This window comes from Eublepharis macularius, chromosome 5 (genome assembly GCF_028583425.1).
Source record: "Eublepharis macularius isolate TG4126 chromosome 5, MPM_Emac_v1.0, whole genome shotgun sequence".
Classification (NCBI taxonomy): domain Eukaryota; kingdom Metazoa; phylum Chordata; class Lepidosauria; order Squamata; family Eublepharidae; genus Eublepharis; species Eublepharis macularius.
The window spans coordinates 114,875,710-114,893,752 of record NC_072794.1 but is presented as its reverse complement, the minus strand read 5'-3'; the positions used below and the strand labels follow the sequence as shown (position 1 = coordinate 114,893,752).

At 44.3% G+C, this 18,043-nt stretch overlaps 1 protein-coding gene across 3 annotated transcripts; it reads left to right on the top strand.

The window, feature by feature from the left end:
• Positions 1–1,154: 1,154 nt before the first annotated feature.
• LOC129331089 (Krueppel-like factor 15) lies at positions 1,155–16,020 on the top strand. Of its 3 annotated transcripts, none has more exons than XM_054981426.1 (4): positions 1,155–1,206; positions 5,104–5,270; positions 8,141–9,149; positions 14,413–16,020. In XM_054981426.1, exons 3-4 carry the CDS (start codon positions 8,215–8,217, stop codon positions 14,591–14,593), a joined length of 1,116 nt encoding a protein of 371 aa, XP_054837401.1. In that variant the 5' UTR covers positions 1,155–1,206; positions 5,104–5,270; positions 8,141–8,214; the 3' UTR covers positions 14,594–16,020. The 3 variants fall into 3 exon arrangements, with proteins under 3 accessions (XP_054837401.1, XP_054837403.1, XP_054837402.1); XM_054981427.1 differs by lacking the exon at positions 1,155–1,206 and adding an exon at positions 1,233–2,475; XM_054981428.1 differs by lacking the exon at positions 5,104–5,270 and having other exon boundaries at positions 1,173–1,206.
• The last annotated feature ends 2,023 nt before the right edge of the window (positions 16,021–18,043 follow it).

The following is an 18,043-nucleotide window of genomic DNA, read 5'->3' as shown; positions in this document are numbered from 1 at the left end:
GCACTGTTCTCCGGTTCTGTAATCCTAGTCCTACTGCATTGTTCAGGAGGGGGGGGGGTCTTTGTTATCTGTTTGAATTGTTTTTCATATTTTGTATGAAATATACAGTCTCAGTGCAGAAGGCAGGCTAGGAATGAAGTTAGTAGTAGTAGTAGTAGTAGTAGTAGTAGTAGTAGTAGTAGTAGTAGTATAATTCTACATGCTCTCACAAGCTCTCTGCTGTTTTTTATTAAAAATAATATTCTGGGTTAATCCTGAGAGTAAAAGTATGTTCCAGGGCTATATCTTGGTTTAATTTAAGCCCTGGAAAAGCTGATAGTGACTTATTGAAGGACACTTAGAAAAAGCTTGGCACAGCAGGGAGTCAAACAGAGGGATTCTCCAGGGAAAGATAATCGCTTTCCATGCTAAACCTAAAATATGTAATTAACTATTATTTTTGCTGCTGTATTTGCTGCTTATAAATCAATAGCTGTTTGTGTAACTCAAATTAATAATTAAGATAATCATATCTTAAGTATTATCCTTAACGGCCAAGTTATAACATTGTCTTCTTTTCATCCTACCACTCTTGAAGAGCTTTGGCTGCTATCCTAAAAATACTTACCTAGAAACATTCCAGAAGCAGCAGACATCCTTTTATTAGGACCAGCCAACCAAACTATCGAAACCGTGAGTAAACTTTCAAGTTACCCGAACTCTTCAGGTGCGCTGCGATAATCGCCCAACTGGGGGGGGGGGATTTTTCAAGGCAGGATGAAGAAGCCCCTCCTGGCCTGCAGCTGGCTGGGTCTTCGCACGGAGGCCGGGATGTGTTGCAGATTTACAGGGATATCCTAAGAGCTCTCCGCGGGAGTTCCAGCCAGGGAAGCTGCCTAGGCCCGCGGCTTGAATTAACTTTGGTGGGGTTTACCTTGAACTAAGTCCCACTGCTTTTAACGGGGCTGACTTCTGGGGATCTCTCCCGTGCCTGCCAGTCCGTCTCCTCGGGTACAACCCAGGCGAAGGCCATGCCGCGCTGCGAGCCGAGCCAAGAGAAGGACCGGCCGAGCCCCTGGGAGCAGCTGTCCAATGGGACGGCCGGAAAGGGGCCGAGCCTCCGAGTGGGCGGAGCCTGGCTCGGCACCGTCTCCCCGGTCATGTGAGCAGAACGAGGGCGATCGAGGAAGACCGGGAAGGGCGCGCGTCTTTGGCTGCTGGGCGCTGGTAAGGGTGACCGGGGCAGCCCATCCGGGGTGGGCGCCAGTCGGACCCGGGGCGGACAAGGCTTGTGCGCGGAGGGGGCCGGGTCTCTGGGTGGCAAGAATCGGATCTTAGCAGGGAAGGTTGGAGTCTTGCCGTGCCCAAGTCGGAGAGGATCTCCCTGGGTGGGCGAGAGGTTCTCACGCCTGTCTAGAATGAGGGCGTCGCCAGGAGGGGGAACCGTGACCCAGGAGGCCTTAACCGTGAGCCATCCTTTTAACTCTGTTTCGCCCCGTGGAAAAGTCCTCTCCGTCGCGGCGCGCGGAGTTGGCGAAGTGACAGCGAAGCTCGCCTGACCGCCTAGCCGATGCGCGTGATCCGCGTTCTGACGGAGATCCGCGCGTTGCCAAAAGGCTCTTACATTCAGCAAGAGCCCCGCCTGCAGCCCGGGCTAGCCGAGCTGCGGTCCTGCGCACGCTGACTTGGGGGCGCGTCCAGACTCGGAACTCAGTGGGACTTGCTTCTGCCTGAGAAAGCGCGCGTCGGGCTGGGCTCCGTCCCCGCCTTTCGGAGGGCGCGTGGAGCAACTCAGCGCGCTCCTACCCTCAGTTCGCTAACGTCCTGCATCGACCTTCGGAGCAGCGGCGGGACGCTCGCCGTGTCTCAGGGGCCAACAGCGGCTGTTCAGCTGAGCGCCGCGATTCCTCCTTCGCATTGACAAGAGCGATCGAGGATCACGCGTTGGAATCCGGCCGAGCGGGCTCGGCGTCCAGGGCAGCGGCTTTGCAGTCGCGCGGAGTAGGAGCTGTTTCGTCCCGAGGCCCCGAACAACTCGAGCCGCTAGCCCCAACGCTGCCACACGGAGCTCCCTGGAGCGGCTGGAGATCAGGCCCGGCAGCGATCAGGCGGCGGGCGAGTGCGCCTGGGAGAGTCGCCCCAGACCGGGCGCAGGCCTGCCTGCCTGCCTGCCTGCCTTCCAGACGGGCGCCTCGACTTCTGCTAGTCGCCTTTCACGGCTTTCAGCCCCTGGCAGAGGGGACTCGGTGGTCTTCTGTCGCGCTGATGCTGCTTGGCCCTGGCCCTCCAATACTGGCGCAGGCTTTGCCCCGCCTCGCCAACGCAACGCTTTCCCGAAACCAAATGGAACCTACTCCGGCCACCTGCCTTCGTCCAATGTGCGCCTTCCCATGGTTTCATTTCCGGGCAGGCTCCCACTCCTCCTTTCGGCAGAGCGCACGGCCCTCTTCGGTGTCGACTCGAGCTCCCTGTGCAGCTCCCGGTAATTTGCCTCAGGTCTGTCTTAGGAGAAAAGTGGGCGAGAAGCGTCTTAAGTAAAGCCCCTGTAGTGGGCCGAGAGCCTCTTCCTGCTCTCCAGCCGCTCAATCTGTTCTGCCTGCTTCCATTCCTTAAGCAACCCGCGGTTCTCCTATAGCCTGGCCTTCCTCATATCTCTTGCCTCCCCTCTGATACTGCTGTCTATTATTATCTTCCCATCTGTCCATCACCTTGAGCTCCCAGCTGTCTAGCTTGGCCTTATCTGCAGACAGAAAGCAGCATACCAACTTCTCCTGGCCAGTGACTATTTCAACCTACGCTCTTCATACTCTTCTTGGCTAGGAAAAAAACCCACTTCTTCATGCCACCTTTTCTCATTTGCTCTGAGAAACCAAATGGAAATTGCATACAAATGTCAGTCCTTGCACTCTCTTTTTGTTGTTACTGGCCAAGGACACAGGGAGGAATGGAAGAACTCATTTAACCTTGGCACCAACTCTTAAAATGCTAAAATCCAAGATGTGGAGTGGCACTTTCTAGTTTGATGGCGTTTTGGAAGATTGCCAATACAATGCAACATTAGTATTAGGTAGACAGCCAAAATTGTTACCATTTCTTTGGAGAAAAGGCTACTATAAAATCATCTAAATAATGTAAATGCACCCAGGGTTGTGTGAGATGCTGTAGCAGAGTCAAAGCACTTCTGACACTTTGTGTTCTCAGCAGATTACAATTAGGCTGTGAAACACCCTTATATGTTTATATTGCTCAATCAGCACCTTCAGAACCTTTACCATAATTCAATTATTCTCTCTAAATTAGGGCAGATTTCATATACTCTTTGACAGACATGGGAACTGAAGCACAGAAAGGCTGAATGGCAGAAGTTGGGCCCAGGATCCTCAAAAGCCGAGGTGCTCAAGGGCAAAAGAAAACAAATAGACATAATTTTATACCTGAATCTGTGTTTTGTGTCTGTGTGTGCATCTGCAAGTATTAAAGCAGATATTGATCTTAAATGATGGTGTTCTTCTCATCTGTGGTTTCTTTTGGAACTGGTAGACAATCGCCCTTTTCACGTGGTCAGACAATGTACAATAAATGCATGCCAAGGGAAGTCAGGATTACAGCATATATAGCACCAACATTCATGTAAACTGGAATCACTGTTCATACCCTTGTATGGAACTATGCTCATCCACACAAGCACTGCTAGGCAGGTCCAAAGTGCTTTTAGTACAGTGTGTGAAAATACTGTTACTCACATTCATAGTTTGCAGGTTGGTTCAAATGTACCTGCTCATTGTGATTTCCCAATACTTGATGAGTGTCAGGTTTCAGTGAACGCTTGTTTCTGAGGTGATGTTTCTTTTGATGGTGATGTGTGAGCCTCTCTCTGTGCTACATGTGAAGGCACTTGTCTCTGATATTCTTCATGGTTTCTGCAAGAGGTCTATAGACATACCTAAAAATCATTAAGTATGGGGTCCTGTTAACACCCATAGGTGATTAAATGGTTTCAAAGCATGCAATTTTTTTAACTGCCTGCAGGAGTCCAAAAGTATCTGTGTAAGTTGTCTGTAGGAAAATGGAGCATGGGTCTATGCCACAGAGGTCTTGATTTTAGCTCTGTTATTTTGCTTCCTGTAGTGGAGGTAGTAGTTGCTAGTGAAGGTGGGCAGGGTTACACTCAGACAATGCATTACTGAGAATTGTTTCTGCGTGCACTTCATACTAGGCACCAGTTATCATTTATTTTGGGAGAATTCATATTCACATGCGTAATCGATGGGCAAGTGTGTATCAACTACGAAGGATGCAAGCACACATGGATTAGTTCTCGTGCTTTAATTTAAATTGTACATAAGAGGTTGCATTTGAACCTGAGAAAAGAAATCATGCATGGACCCTTCATATTTGCCTTGCTAAAAAACAAGTCAGTGTTGGTCTAACAGTGTTCATAATTTCTTTTTACTTGATAGAAAATATCTGTGCTCACAGCCCATCCATTTTCTAAATCTGAAGAAAAGGTTGGGATCATAAGAAACACAAGTGTGCGTGTGTAAGGCATAGGATTCAAAACTGTTTTAGTAATGAAAAACATTGTCTGAAAATTGTGAATAGTAAAAAAAATCTAATGAAATGAATCATAAGGTTTCTAACTCTGTGTCCCCTCCAGAATAGACTAGAGCGATGTATCCACAAACCAGAAGGAATATGGAATTCTCCATCATCAACATATCCTGTCCTTTATGTCAGCAGCCGTTGCCAAGAGGGGGGAGAAACAAGAATGAGATTGGCTCAGTGAAATCTCACCTCTTGCCTTACATATTCCCAGAGCAGATATTAAAGCAAGACATACAGTCCAAATGTTGTGAATGGCGTGACAATGTGCATTACGCAATGCCAGGCCTTTGCCCTGTGTTTTTCCATGGGCAGGTCATGAAATAACTTGAATGCTACCCTTTTATATGGTCTAGGTGTGTTACTCAGAAACATTTCTTTAGTTTGGCTTTCAGTAAATCTGCATAGGTTTGTACTGTTCATGTATCTGGTATGTTGCATCCATTCGAGATGAAAGCCACATTGTAGAAGTTGAAGCTTGAAACCTCACATGTCTAATGCTAAAATTTTACTTAATTTCAGATTTGTTCAAAATTTCATTTCTGCAACAGACAGGCGCACTGGATGCTCCAGATTCCCTGTATCTTATCTACTAATAGCCAAGTGGCCCTGATTTGTGGCTACTTAAATCTGGGGACTGGAGCCATGAATGGACAAGACACATCTTATACACCTGAAAAATGCTCCAGGTTTGCAGAAAAATCTGAAATCTTAAAATTGTTTTTTTTAACCCAAAAATGGGGGGGGGGGAACCCACCTGTAGCTTTAACCAGATACCCTAAATGGCTGTTGCTAGGCAACCAGTTTACTAACAATTTAGTTAGTATTCCAGGCTTAGTTACTGTCAGTAAAAAGCAGGGGAAAGGGGCAGGGCTCTTTCCAGAGCTGTTTTGGCCTTTGAGGGAGGACTTAATGGGCCAGCCACTTGCTTGATTCACCCAGGTATGGCTGCTTGTTACTGCAACAGCAGCCCCGCCCCTCACAAAAGCTAGTGTAGTGTAGTGGTTAGAATTTCAGAGTAGCATCTGGGAGACCCAGGTTTGAATCCTCACTCTGCTGTGGAAGCTCATTGGGAAACTTTGATCCAGTCACACACTCTCAGCCTAGCCTACCTCTCAGGGTTGTTGTGAGGATAATTGGAGGCAAGGAGAATGATGTAAGGTCCTTTGGCTCTCCATTGTGGAGAAAGGCAGTATGCATGAAGTAAATGAATAAATAAATAAATAAAAATAATAAGAACAACAACATTCGATTTATATTCTGCCCTTCAGGACAACTTAATGCCCACTCAGAGTAGTTTACAAAGTATGTCATTATTATCCCCACAACAAAACACCCTGTGAGGTGGGTGGGGCTGAGAGAGCTCTGGAGAGCTGTGACTGACCCAAGGTCACCCAGTTGGCTTCAAGTGGAAGAGTAGGGAATCAAACCCGGCTCTCCAGATTAGAGTCCCGCGCTCTTAACCACTATACCAAACTGGATGAAGATGGGGATTCAGATAAAAGGTAAGTTGTTTAGTGGGTTTGAAGAACAGAAGGAAATAGGGAGAGGAGGCTGCCTGGAGGAGATAATGAGGAAAATTGTGTGGGGAAGGGGGATACAGGGAAAAGTGAAGTGCCCCCTGCAACTCCTTGCAGGTCCCCCATTATGCAACTGGGCCTGGCTCAGCTGACACCACACAACTGGGTCTTAGGGGAGAGGCTGCCATGGAGGAGGGAGAAAGCAGAAGATGGGGCAGGCAAAGGTGGTGGGAAGGAGAGAAGGAAGCAGGAAAAGGAGGAGAGGCTATGGGGGTAGGGAAGAGAAAGAGGACATGATGTGGGGGGGAATGAGTTGCCCCCTGCAAGTTTACCACTTGTCAATGTATCTAATTCTCAACATAGTAAGGTCTGTGGATAATTAAATACCGAGACTGGAACCATGAACAGGCAAGACAGCATTGCCAGCCTTGAGGCCTTTTTCAAATGTTTTCTGTCAAAAATAAAAGGCTGGGGCGGGAAAGAGTGCCTTTTCCAGGGCTATTCTGGCCTTTGTGGGAGGACTCATCAGGGTTAGATACGGTTTCCAGGTCCCTATTCCCTTCCAGCAAGAGGGGGAGGGCCCAGCACATACCTTGGAGTCTTTCAGGAGTCTTTTCTGCACAAGTGCATACTCCTGGTGCTTGCACAATGATGTCACTTCTGGGAAGTGATGTCATCACGCTGGCCATGGGCGTGGTCCAACACTTTGTGCTGGGCAAATTCATCTCATTGGGGGCCAAAGTTGGCCCCAGTGAAGCATGGGAACATGTCCACAGCTGGCATGATGTCACTTCTGGAAGTGATGTTGTCATACCCTGCTGGGAGTGTGCCAAATATGCACTTTCCTGAGTTGTCTGCCCGTGGTGGGCAATTGCTGGAAGGTTTGCAACCTCTCACCAATCGCCAGCAATCAGCAGGCAATGGGGCAAACCCCCTGGAGATTGCCTGCCACTGGTGGGCAACTGGGAATCCTAGGGTCAGGTGCTGCTGCTTCATAAGTTGCGTGAATTATTCAGGCCTGACTACTTTCGACTTTTCAACAGCAGACATAGCACAAAAGCAAGTGTGTATAGTGGTTAGAGTTTCAGATTAGGTTCTGGGAGATCCATGTCCGAATTGCCACTCTGCAATGGAAGTTTGCTTGGTAACTTTAAGACAATCACACCCTCTCATCCTAACCTACTTCACAAGGTTGTTTTGAAGATAAAATAGAGGGGAGGAAAATGGTATGAGCTACCTTGGGTGCCCATTGGGGAGACCCAAATGAAGTTAATAAATAATAAGCCAGTTTGGTGTAGTGGTTAAGAGCAGCGGGAATCTATAATCTGGAGAACCGGGTTTGATTCCCCACTCCTCCACTTGAAGCCAGCTGGGTGACCTTGGGTCAGTCACAGCTCTCCAGAGCTCTCTCAGCCCCACCCACCTCACAGGGTGATTGTCGTGAGGATAATAATCACACACTTTGTAAACCACCCTTAGTGAGTGTTCAGTTGTCCTGAAGGGTGGTATATAAATTGAATGTTATTATATAAATATTGTATTCTACCAGCAGGTGAAGACTTTTTTGTTTCATTTAAAATGTTTTAATATTTGCCACCTTGAGGACCCTGAGTATGTATGTATGTATGAATAGATGGATTCATTTACTTATTTTGTTTTTACCACCACCCCCTTTCCTCCCAGTGAGGGCCCAAAGCAGCTTACTGTGTTCTCCATTTATTCATTTTACGCTCACAACCACCAAGTGAGGTACATTAGGCTGAGTGTGTATAACTGGCCCAAGATTAGCCAACAAACTTCCGTGGTAGAGTGGGGATTTGAACCTGGATCTCAGATCATCATCCTATGCTGTTATCACTACACCACATTGGCTCTGTGCCATTTTCCACTATAAAAATACGTTTCAATGCTAAATGTGGCTTAAAACCCCACCAATTCCTGGTTCATCTTTTGTTAGAATAGAGACCCTTGGTAGATATTCTTTGTTCCATGTGTTGATTTTTCTTAAATTAAGAATCTTCATTGTTGTTTTCTTGCAGGTGGATCTATAGCTTTCTAGGCTTTGAGATTTTCAGCCACTGACACATCTATTTATGTGTAAGAAGATCAACTAATGGTGTCAGTACATCACAGCAAACTGGTGTCTTCTTCAGGGCCATTCATTACCTCAGCTTCTGTTCGATTAGATAGCCCTGCAGATGCACTCGAGCCTGATATGCCACCATTAAACCTGCTGGAGGATTGTAATGGAGAACAAGCATCAGATCCAGCAATTCTTTCCAACCTTCCCTGCCCATTGGAGATGGATGTTGCACAATCTAAGGTAAAGAAGGAAGTGGAAAAACCCGAGAGCACCATCTATGAGGCCCATCTCAAGCTACCTGATTTTTACACAGAACTCTCGAGAGATTTCATCCCAACCCTGGAGGAGATTGAGGAGTTCCTGAATGAGAAGACAGCCCCTCTTAAGGATGAGCTGAATGACAAGCAGCAAGCAGGAGGACAGCTTGAGATAAAATCGGAGATCAATTTGAGCAGCCCTGAGAATCAGTATACCTCTAGAAGTCCTCTAGATGAAGACCTTTCAAGCTGTGCTGCAGCTGGTGTGGAAGCTGAGGGTACAAGCATTCCTGAAACAATGGGAAATATTCCTGTTGTTCTTCAGATCCAGCCATTTCATGCAAGTGAAAGTAGTTCATCAATTCAGGGCCCTACTGGGGATATCAAAGTGGCTCAACTGGTCATCAAAATGCAAGGCCAGAGTGTGACCATTCTTCCTCAGGTTATCCAGAGACCTAGGATAGGAAGAGACCAGAAGTATGTACGAATAGCCCCTTTGCCTGTGGCACTGAGGCCGGGGGTCATTGGAAGCACAAGGAACATGGAAGCCAAGATCCCCAAAACCTCTTCTTCAGTCATCCGAGTCCACAAGTGCACACATCCTGGCTGCACCAAGATGTACACCAAAAGCTCTCATCTGAAGGCGCACTTCCGACGCCACACTGGAGAAAAGCCATATACCTGTACGTGGCCTGACTGTGGCTGGCGGTAAGTGTGTGAAAATGAAAACAATCTTATTCCTAGGGTTATCTAGCAGTTTGATTATTTTAGCAGTTTTGTTTATAATGTTCCTTTTTCCTCAGTGGAGTTTCTGAATTGTTCAGTACCGTAATGTAGACAAATCATGTATTGTTTGACATACAATTTTTAACGTATTGCATCAAATATGTATACCAACTGGGTGCAATTCATCCAGAATTTCTTTGTAAGTCCCATTGAAATGGATTGGAATTCTGTGTCAGAGCATGGGTGAACAGCATCTTAATGTACCATTTTTCCTGTTTTCAAGAGATGACTCCAATTTTTGAAATATACATATTTAATCAGCAATTAATTACTCGGATAATGTCATTTAACTGGCAATCAAAGTAATTATTTCATTTCTGGTTAGAGACTGAGTGAATCTCTTTTATGGCAGGCTTTCAGTGATTTTAATGATTGCATGAGATCTTACAGTTGACAGTTTTCTTAGCAGTAATGGGAAAACTTGAACTGATAAGGATCAAGGTCATAGTAGCAAAGGGGACTAATTTCAGAAACTTTCCATCTGCATACATACCCAGTGAATGTTTTCTCCTAAATATGATTGATTGCCCTTGCTGGAGGAGGAGAAAATCACTCGATGGGGTTGAGCCTCTACTCGTCAGAAGCAGTGGTTCTCAAACTATTTGAACTGGGACCCATTTCTAGGCTTACTGGATTTTTTGTAAAGTAACTCCATGCTGTTTTCCCTCTCCCCTATGAAAACACAGGAAACTCACATCATTTAATGCTTTATTTTTCATGTGCATATATATTAAAAAATAGGAAGCATTATTGACCACAGGCTATATTGCATGGCCGTTTTAACCACTATGTAAGAGCCAATCTCAAATTTGTCATTGAGTCTCTTAGAGCTGCCTCATCACGCTAGCCTCCTCATCTCTCCTGGCCTTGCAAACCACCTTGCACAAGAGCCATGAGCCACTTTGGAGTCCCAACCCGCTGTAAGAGAACCACTGACTTCTAAGGTCCTTCTAAAGAAAGGATGTTAAACTAGTGGAACTGTGCATTCACCCGCCATCTTTGAAGGTACCATGAGAGTCACAGGTACCTCCAGAGCACAACCTATCCATTTGGCCAGTAGATAAATTTTCTAAAAGACTCATCAGCTACACTGGCTTGAAACTTTGTTAACTATCTTAATAAGTTAATAATAATAATAGTACTGTAATAAGCATTGATTTAAATACTACTCTCCTTTCCCCCCACTTATGGATACCAAAGAAGAATGTCTAAATATAAAGTGAGAGGGTACTAAAAAGGGGAAAGGCAGGTTAAGAGAGAATGTGTACCAATAGTATAGATATGCAGGAGTTGCAGAAGAATAATGGGGATTCAAAACAACACAGATGAGATTTGCACATGCGAGCTAATGTTAAGTCACCTAGAATCCAATGCAGGGCAGTGCACAGATAATAAGCTTTGCTAACTGGACCAGGAGAGCAATCATCAAGAGACAAAGTGAGGCTGAAGGAATCGTGGAGGGAGTGAGGAGAAACTGTTTTAAGAGTGATCTGTGTGACTCACTATTTCTCAACCCCAGTTCCTTATCCTCAATGCTGGGAGGACTCTGCTTGCCTGGATGGGGGGGAGGGGAGGAATCTTTTTCTAAGCTCTGGCTTCCCTCCACAATCAGTTGATTGTGAGGAAAGAGCCACATGCACACAAAGAAATAAAAAGAAGAATCCTTTCTGCTCTTGCAATTTATTGCAAGTTCCCAGTTTATGCTACAATATCAGCTTCCACAGAGCATAAGATATCCTGTGAACTACTGAGTCCTCAACAGAAATTGATGGACAGTAGATGTGAGGTCAACAACAACAACTGCTCTTATATACTGCTCTTCTAGACAGATTAGTGCCCCACTCAGAGTGGTGAACACAGTCAGTGTTGTTATTATCCCTACAATACGGCTGGGGAGCTGAGGCTGAGAAGAGTGGCTTACCCAAGGCCACATGCAGAGCTCATGGCAGTAGTGGGATTCCAGCCAGCAGAGTGCTGATGAGCAGGCCAACCACTTAACTACTGTGGTACAGCAGAAAGAAGTTGTTCTTCACACAGCACAGAATTAACGGAATTCATTGCTGCAAGATGCAGGAATGTCTCAGAGATTAGACAAATACATGGAGGATCAATCTGTCAATGGTTATTATTAACCGTGATACCCTGCTGGTGGGCTTCCCAGAGGAAACGAGTGGCCTAGATGGGCCATTGCTCTAATCCAGCAGATTTCTTCTTGTAACAGCAAAGAGGAAACAAAAGGCTCTTCTCTTTCTTTTCTTGAGAAGGAGGGGCTAGGATTTCAAAAGCTGGAAAATTTGGTGAATGGGGATGAACAAATGCAGCAAGAAACTGTCCACCTGTCTCCTGTACCACATGCTGCTTTGCAACCCCTTTCCCTCCACAGGACATCCAAAGTCACGCTCTGGAGTGAACCCTTCTTGGCTGATCTGCTTCCTTCCAGCTTCTTTGCTATGGTGACTTCATGGTTTGGAATGTACTTTTTTTTTGGAATCTGGTAAATATATTAGGTATTCTATTTGATCTCTGCAGAGTTCCCTTAGAAGCAGACTCCTCTGCTATATTAGACAGAAGCTGGAAATGTCATTGAGGGGGATGTGGTGGGGTCAGTGGTGGACACAGCAAGCTTTTGATGTCACATTTTTGTTGTACCTAGTGGATAAGCTCTTAAAATAGTGCTATCATATATTTCAGTTACTGAGAATGCACTGCTCAGTTTGAAGCTTAGGTCAGACTAGTTAATTATTTCTTTTTTTTAAGCTCTAAAACGTTGAGGTGCAGGAGTGGCATGTGCTTTGGGTCCATACAGTGGTATTGAGGATGGTGTGTTAACCTTTTTCCTCATGCTGTTTTCTTTATATAATTAGTAGTCTCCATGAAGCTGTAGAGAGAAGGTAACCAAAATGGTGCCAGGCCAAGACAGGAATATTTGTTTGGCTTAAGCCACATGCATATGGTGCTGGCTCCAAAAGGTGTCCAGGTAAAGCATTTGTTGAGGCCTACACTCTAGCTAAGGGCCAGCCATTCCATTCTCACATTTTAGTGCTCACACAGGAAGATTAGATGTACTGTGACAGAAGTGACAGTGCCGTGCTCCTAAGCCATCAAAATCCCAGAGCTGGCACTGCACCTATTTACATGTGGATCTTGGATTGCATAGTCTAAAAAATTGTCACATGTTCTAAATGGTCACACTGTTTATCTTATACACATTTGAGCTTTCTGTTTCATAGACCTTCGACATCGCTGTTTCCTTGTGTGGGGGGGGGCAGGGGCGGGAGGAGAAGAGTGCTGAGGACATGAAAGCTTATGCCACAATAAAAATCTTTAAAGTGCTGCAAGACTTTGTTAAAATTAACCAGATAGTTTGTACTGAAGATGGGGCACCTGCAAACAAAGGTCAGGCTTGTCAACTTCATTTCTTATAGGCATAGATTACACAGGTTATTTTATACTACCTGAAGAGGCAACTCCCAGCTGGTGCGAAGTTTTGGACTTGGGTGTCATCAATATGCTGATGATACCCAACTATATCTGATGATGGACGGACGGCCCGACTGTGCCCCAGATGTCTTGGAGCGTGCCTTTGAAGCTGTCATTGGGAGATTGAAACAGAGTTGGTTGAAATTAAATTCCACAAAGATGGAAGTCCTGCATGTGGGTCTTGGGGCTCCCCACTCTTGATGGAGCGCTACTTGCGCCGGTTTCGAGAGTTAGGAGCCTGGAGGTGATCCTGGATGCCTCCCTGACTATGGAGTCAGAGGTTGCAGTGGTTGTCCAGTTTTCATTTTTCTATCTAAGACAGGCCCAGCAGCTTGTCCCCTACCTGTCGACCCATGACTTAACTGCAGTGATCCAAACAATGGTTGCCTCTAGACTAGACTACTGCAACTTGGTGTATGCAGGGCTTCCCCTGGGCCTGATATGGAGGCTACAGCTGGTCCAAAATGCAGCTGCGTGAGTAATTGCAAGGGTCCCAACTAGGGAACATATAACACCTATACTACACCAGGTGCATTGGTTGCCAGTTGAGTACTGGGTCCGGTTCAAGGTTTTGGTGTTGACCTATAAAGCCCTATGCGGACTGGGCCCTGCATATCTGCAGGACCGCCTCTCCCCATATGTACCCCAGAGGATCCTTCGTTCAACAAATAAACAACTGTTGGTGGTCCCTGGCCCAAGGGAGGCCCGCCTGGCCTCGACCAGCACCAGGGCCTTTTCGGTCCTGGCATCGACCTGATGGAACTCTCTTTCTGAGAAAACCAGGGGCTGGTGGGATTTGTTATCTTTCCACCGGGCCTGTAAGACAGAGATATTCCACCAGGCATATGGTGGAGGCTAGGTTGGGCCCCCACTGGCCACACTAAAGATCTGTCAAGCACCCTATATATGAGCCTATATATGAGCCAGGCCCTGAAATGCAGTATTTTATCTGAAGAGAAGCGATTATATTTATTGTATAAGCTGAAAAGGTGTTTGTCATCTTATAGTTCATTATAAGATTGTCAAGAGAGACAAAATAATTTCCTTATGTTGTCCCACTTACAGATTATGGTTGGGCTCAACAAGGCCCATTTGGTTCAGAAAGGAAAATATCTGATTGGGGCTGTTTCTGCTATGACTGCTTTGGAAGTGAGATCATGTCTAATCCATTCCTGATCAGTTATGAACAAGTTCTGTATCTGTGTTTCTATTCTCTAAAAAGAGAGAGTATTTCACAACAGCCCGATTACTTTGTTAATATTTGTCAATTCTTTTGATGGAAGATATTATGGTAAAGATTATTGTCATCATGCTTTCTCCCCTACATGTGGATGCTTTGGTTCATAAATGACTCTTGACACACGTGTGCACACATAATAGCTTGAGACTCCTTCATGGGTTCTGCCACCTGCAGAGCTTACAAATTGTGTGAATTGGCCCTTAGGGCTGTATTTCCCAATTCCCACATTGCAGAGACTCATGCTTACAGATCTTTTTCTGCAGTATGTGGTTTCAAAATATGTGAGAGAGGAAATGTAATTTTGGAAATGGAAAAATCCTTGACTCTTGAGAATCAGACTAGAGCACCATGGGTTAGCTCATCATTTGTCTTACATCCCAGAATTCTCTTCTGCATATTGTGGTTTGGCTATGATGACATCAAGAATGAAAACAGGCTCCTTGGTAAACATCTTTCTTTCTGCAGGTTTTCTCGTTCGGATGAACTCTCTCGCCACAAGCGTTCCCATTCTGGACTGAAGCCTTACCAGTGCCAAGTTTGTGAGAAGAAATTTGCCCGCAGTGACCACTTATCCAAACATATGAAGATCCACAAAGCGTCATTTAGTTCAGGAAGCCAGACAGGTCAGGGTTATGGTAACAGTTAAGCCTGCCTTCATTACCTTGCTAATGGGAAAATTCCAGGCAAGATAAATGGGAGTATAAAAGACAGTATTTCTTCGGAAAAGGAGGAAATATGACACTGATGGTGGAAAATCTATGGAAAGCCCAAAGCCTACCTCTAACAAGAACGTGACTTACTATCAGGGCTTGCCTCCAAATAAAGTCTCCAGTTCTGGTGAACACTTGTAAAATTTGTAATTACGTTTGAAGGACATATTTGACAATTAAGCATGCTGATGTAGGGTGGATGAGAGACTGTTTTGAATTTTGGAATGTTGATTTTGGAAGCATTTCTAATGCTCCTGCCATAGTGGACAACAGGGGTACTTTCATGGATGGGAAATGTATTTTATAGCATTTCTTTCACAACAAACATACATTTGGGCGTTGAATCTAGTACTGAAATAAGCATGACAAAATCAGAAGACCATCAAGCAAATGTTTGCTAAAAATTGACACATGCAGGACTCAAAATCTTACCACCAGAAAGAATTTTCATAGAATTCAGTGCCATTTGCTCTGACTTTAATAGTTTGTATTTGCGGAAACAGTTGACTTTGGATAACTGTGAATTTCATTTTGGCTCCTACTGCCAACATTTAAATGCTTATTCTCTGGTTCATGAACTAAAGGCTGCTGTGTCTCAGAATGGTAGCCATGATGAAACTCAGGTTTCTGTTTTTGGATGGAGCAAAGTGTAAACTCTTTAGAAAATTGTACAATAAGGCAAGGGTGTCTTCAGCCTGCTTCATTTTATAAAGGTTGGAATGGCACAGCCCTTAGGATTCTGAACACTGCCTCAAGCGGTCACAGCTCTGAGCCAATTTCTGTTTTTCTTTTCTAGGCTATAAATAATGAAGAGATACAATTGTTATTGATTATAAAAGTAGGAAGCAGGTCTTTTAAAAAAGAATTCCTTTTAGAAATAACTGGTCAGCTTTGGTAAACTATTCTTTATGGTCTCAGCATACCCCTACGTTTGGTTTCTGCCCGCGTAGAAGTAGCACTTTCTAGAAGGGTCTAGCCCAGGAAAAAATGCTTAGATCCCCCCCCCCTCTCCAAGTGTTGCCTCCCTGCATGTGTTCACAGGTGTAGGGGCAAGTGCCCTCTCTCACTATTTTCTGACTGCTGTTTTAGCTCAGAATATCCTCTCCTCATGGATTATTTTCCTCATGCTTCAGCACCTCCCTCTTCTCACCTTTTAGCCAGTTCTCAAATTTTTGTTTATAGCAAGTAAGTTTGGTCATTGTTTACTCAATTGTTCCTTATTCCTCCTCTTTTTAAAGGAAAGCTCATTTTGATCATTGCTATCCTGCTGTTATTTTTTTCTGTAGCTTTCATAGGAGATCTGTGGGCTTATTTTGTTTCTCCTCTCATTTTTATCCTCATAATAAATTTTCAAGTGACCTTAGGCAGAGGTGATGATTGACAAAAGGCTAACCAGTGAGCTTCACAGCTGAGTAAGGATTTGAACCCAGCCTGCCATGGTCCAAGTTTACCACTATTCTGTTCATTAGACCACACGAGCTTGCTATACCTTCAACTTGACATGTTTCTTTTGCTAGGAATTCAGTGTGAATGATCCGGTAGTGCTGCTGTAAAAGAAAGCAATCATAATCTGGTCAAAGGGGAACGTATCGTTTTACAGAAACCTGCTTCACAGCTATGAGGAAAGGAGTGCTGGGAAGCAAGCAAACATCTTTGTGTAATTTCATGTGTGTCTCCACCCTACCCTGGTGTTTGGATCCAGTTCTTACCAGAAAAGAATAATAGTTTACTTAGTGTAAGCCTAATCTTGTGTATGTTTACTTGGAATTCTGCAATTCTGAGATATGTATGTGAGCATGTGTCTTGTTTTTGCCTGCCTTGGGTGTTCAAACCTCCTTCCCCCACGGGCACCTTTCTTCTTTAGGATGTGCCAGCATGAATGACTCATACTACCTCCCTCTTGTGTGCTCCAAGATCCTGCCCATAACAATTCTATTTTTTCTCCAACCCCCCCCCCAATATTGCAGAGTTTCTTAACTAGGGTGTTGATTGACATTATAAAGAACTACTATCATTACTTCTCTATCCTGAAAGTGTTTCTGCCTATGTAAGCAACAAAAATGAATGATAAAAAACGCCTCATTTGAAAAATTATACTATGGCAATTTAGCTATTTAAAACACAAAAATAACATGCTCACAGGTGCAGCATTCCAGAATTCATGCCCAGTCAGGCATAAATGCCCAGCCAGACATTTATATATGGATAAAAAACAAACTGAATCAACCATCAAAGCTTGCAGAGCTACAAGCCAACTTCAGGATTCTTTTAAAAGGAAAATGTGTTTTTAGGTTTTTTATTTTTGCAATTCATGTGATTTTTAACTCCTTTATTTTTAACTTTCTGTGAACTAGATGGGGGTGGGTGGGAGCCACGGCTCAATGGTACAGTGCCTGCTTTGTGTGCACAAGGCCTTGGGTTCAATCCCTGGAATTTCCCATTAAAAGGATCTGGTAGTAGGTGGTGTGGAGAGACTTCTATCCAAGATTTGGATAGTCACTGGTAGGCAGAGTAGATCAATAATACTGAATATGGTGCAGACAACTAAGATGGACGTATGTAGTCACTGCAAGTTTCTTGCTACTAAGGGTGAAGCTTGTTACGAGGAAAAAAACTGCAAACAAATGGGATTGTTAAAAAAAAGTAGTAGGACACTGTCTGATCAGCCTCATGTTGTATTTTCTGAAATTCAAGTTTAGAAAAATAATGGCTTAAAACAAAGAACAATGGTAAATAAATCTAATTTTAAAAGATTAATTCTATTTACTCAGACATATATACAATTAAATCCAGTGAGATTATTTACAACTATGTGTTATGTGCTATCAAGTTGCTTCCCAGTTATGGTGACCCTGTGAATTATTGACAACCAAGGCATCCTGTCACTGACAGCCTTGATCAGGTCTTGAAAACTGAAGGCTGTGGCTTCTTTATAGTCAATCCATTTCATGTTGGATCATCTTCTTTTCCTACTGCCTTCCATTTTTCCTAGCATTGTTGTCTTTTCCAGTGAGTCTTGTCTTCTCATGAAGTGTCTGAAGTTTGGTAGCCTCAGTTTAGTTATTTTAGCTTCTATGAAAAATTAAGGTTTGATTTCATCTAGAAATCACTTATTTCTCTTTCTGGCTGTCCATGGTTTCCATAAAACTCACCTCCAACACCACATTTCAAATGAATCAATTTTCTTCCAGTCAGCTTTCTTCACTGTCCAACTTTCACATCCTTAGATGGTAATGGGGAATACCATAGTATGAATGACCTTGTTCTCCATTATCTTGATCTCTTATATATTTAGGACTATAGCCATTAAAAACAAACAAGAAGGGTAGGTAAAAGGAGACTGGTTTTGAATAATACAATTGACAATACTAATAAGCAGATCTCCC

Coding starts and splice junctions, on each gene's coding strand:
- LOC129331089 (XM_054981426.1), top strand. CDS start 8,215: ATGGTGTCAGTACATCACAGCAAACTGGTGTCTTCTTCAGGGCCATTC. Junction 9,150..14,412: donor TGGCCTGACTGTGGCTGGCG/GTAAGTGTGTGA, acceptor TTCTTTCTGCAG/GTTTTCTCGTTCGGATGAAC.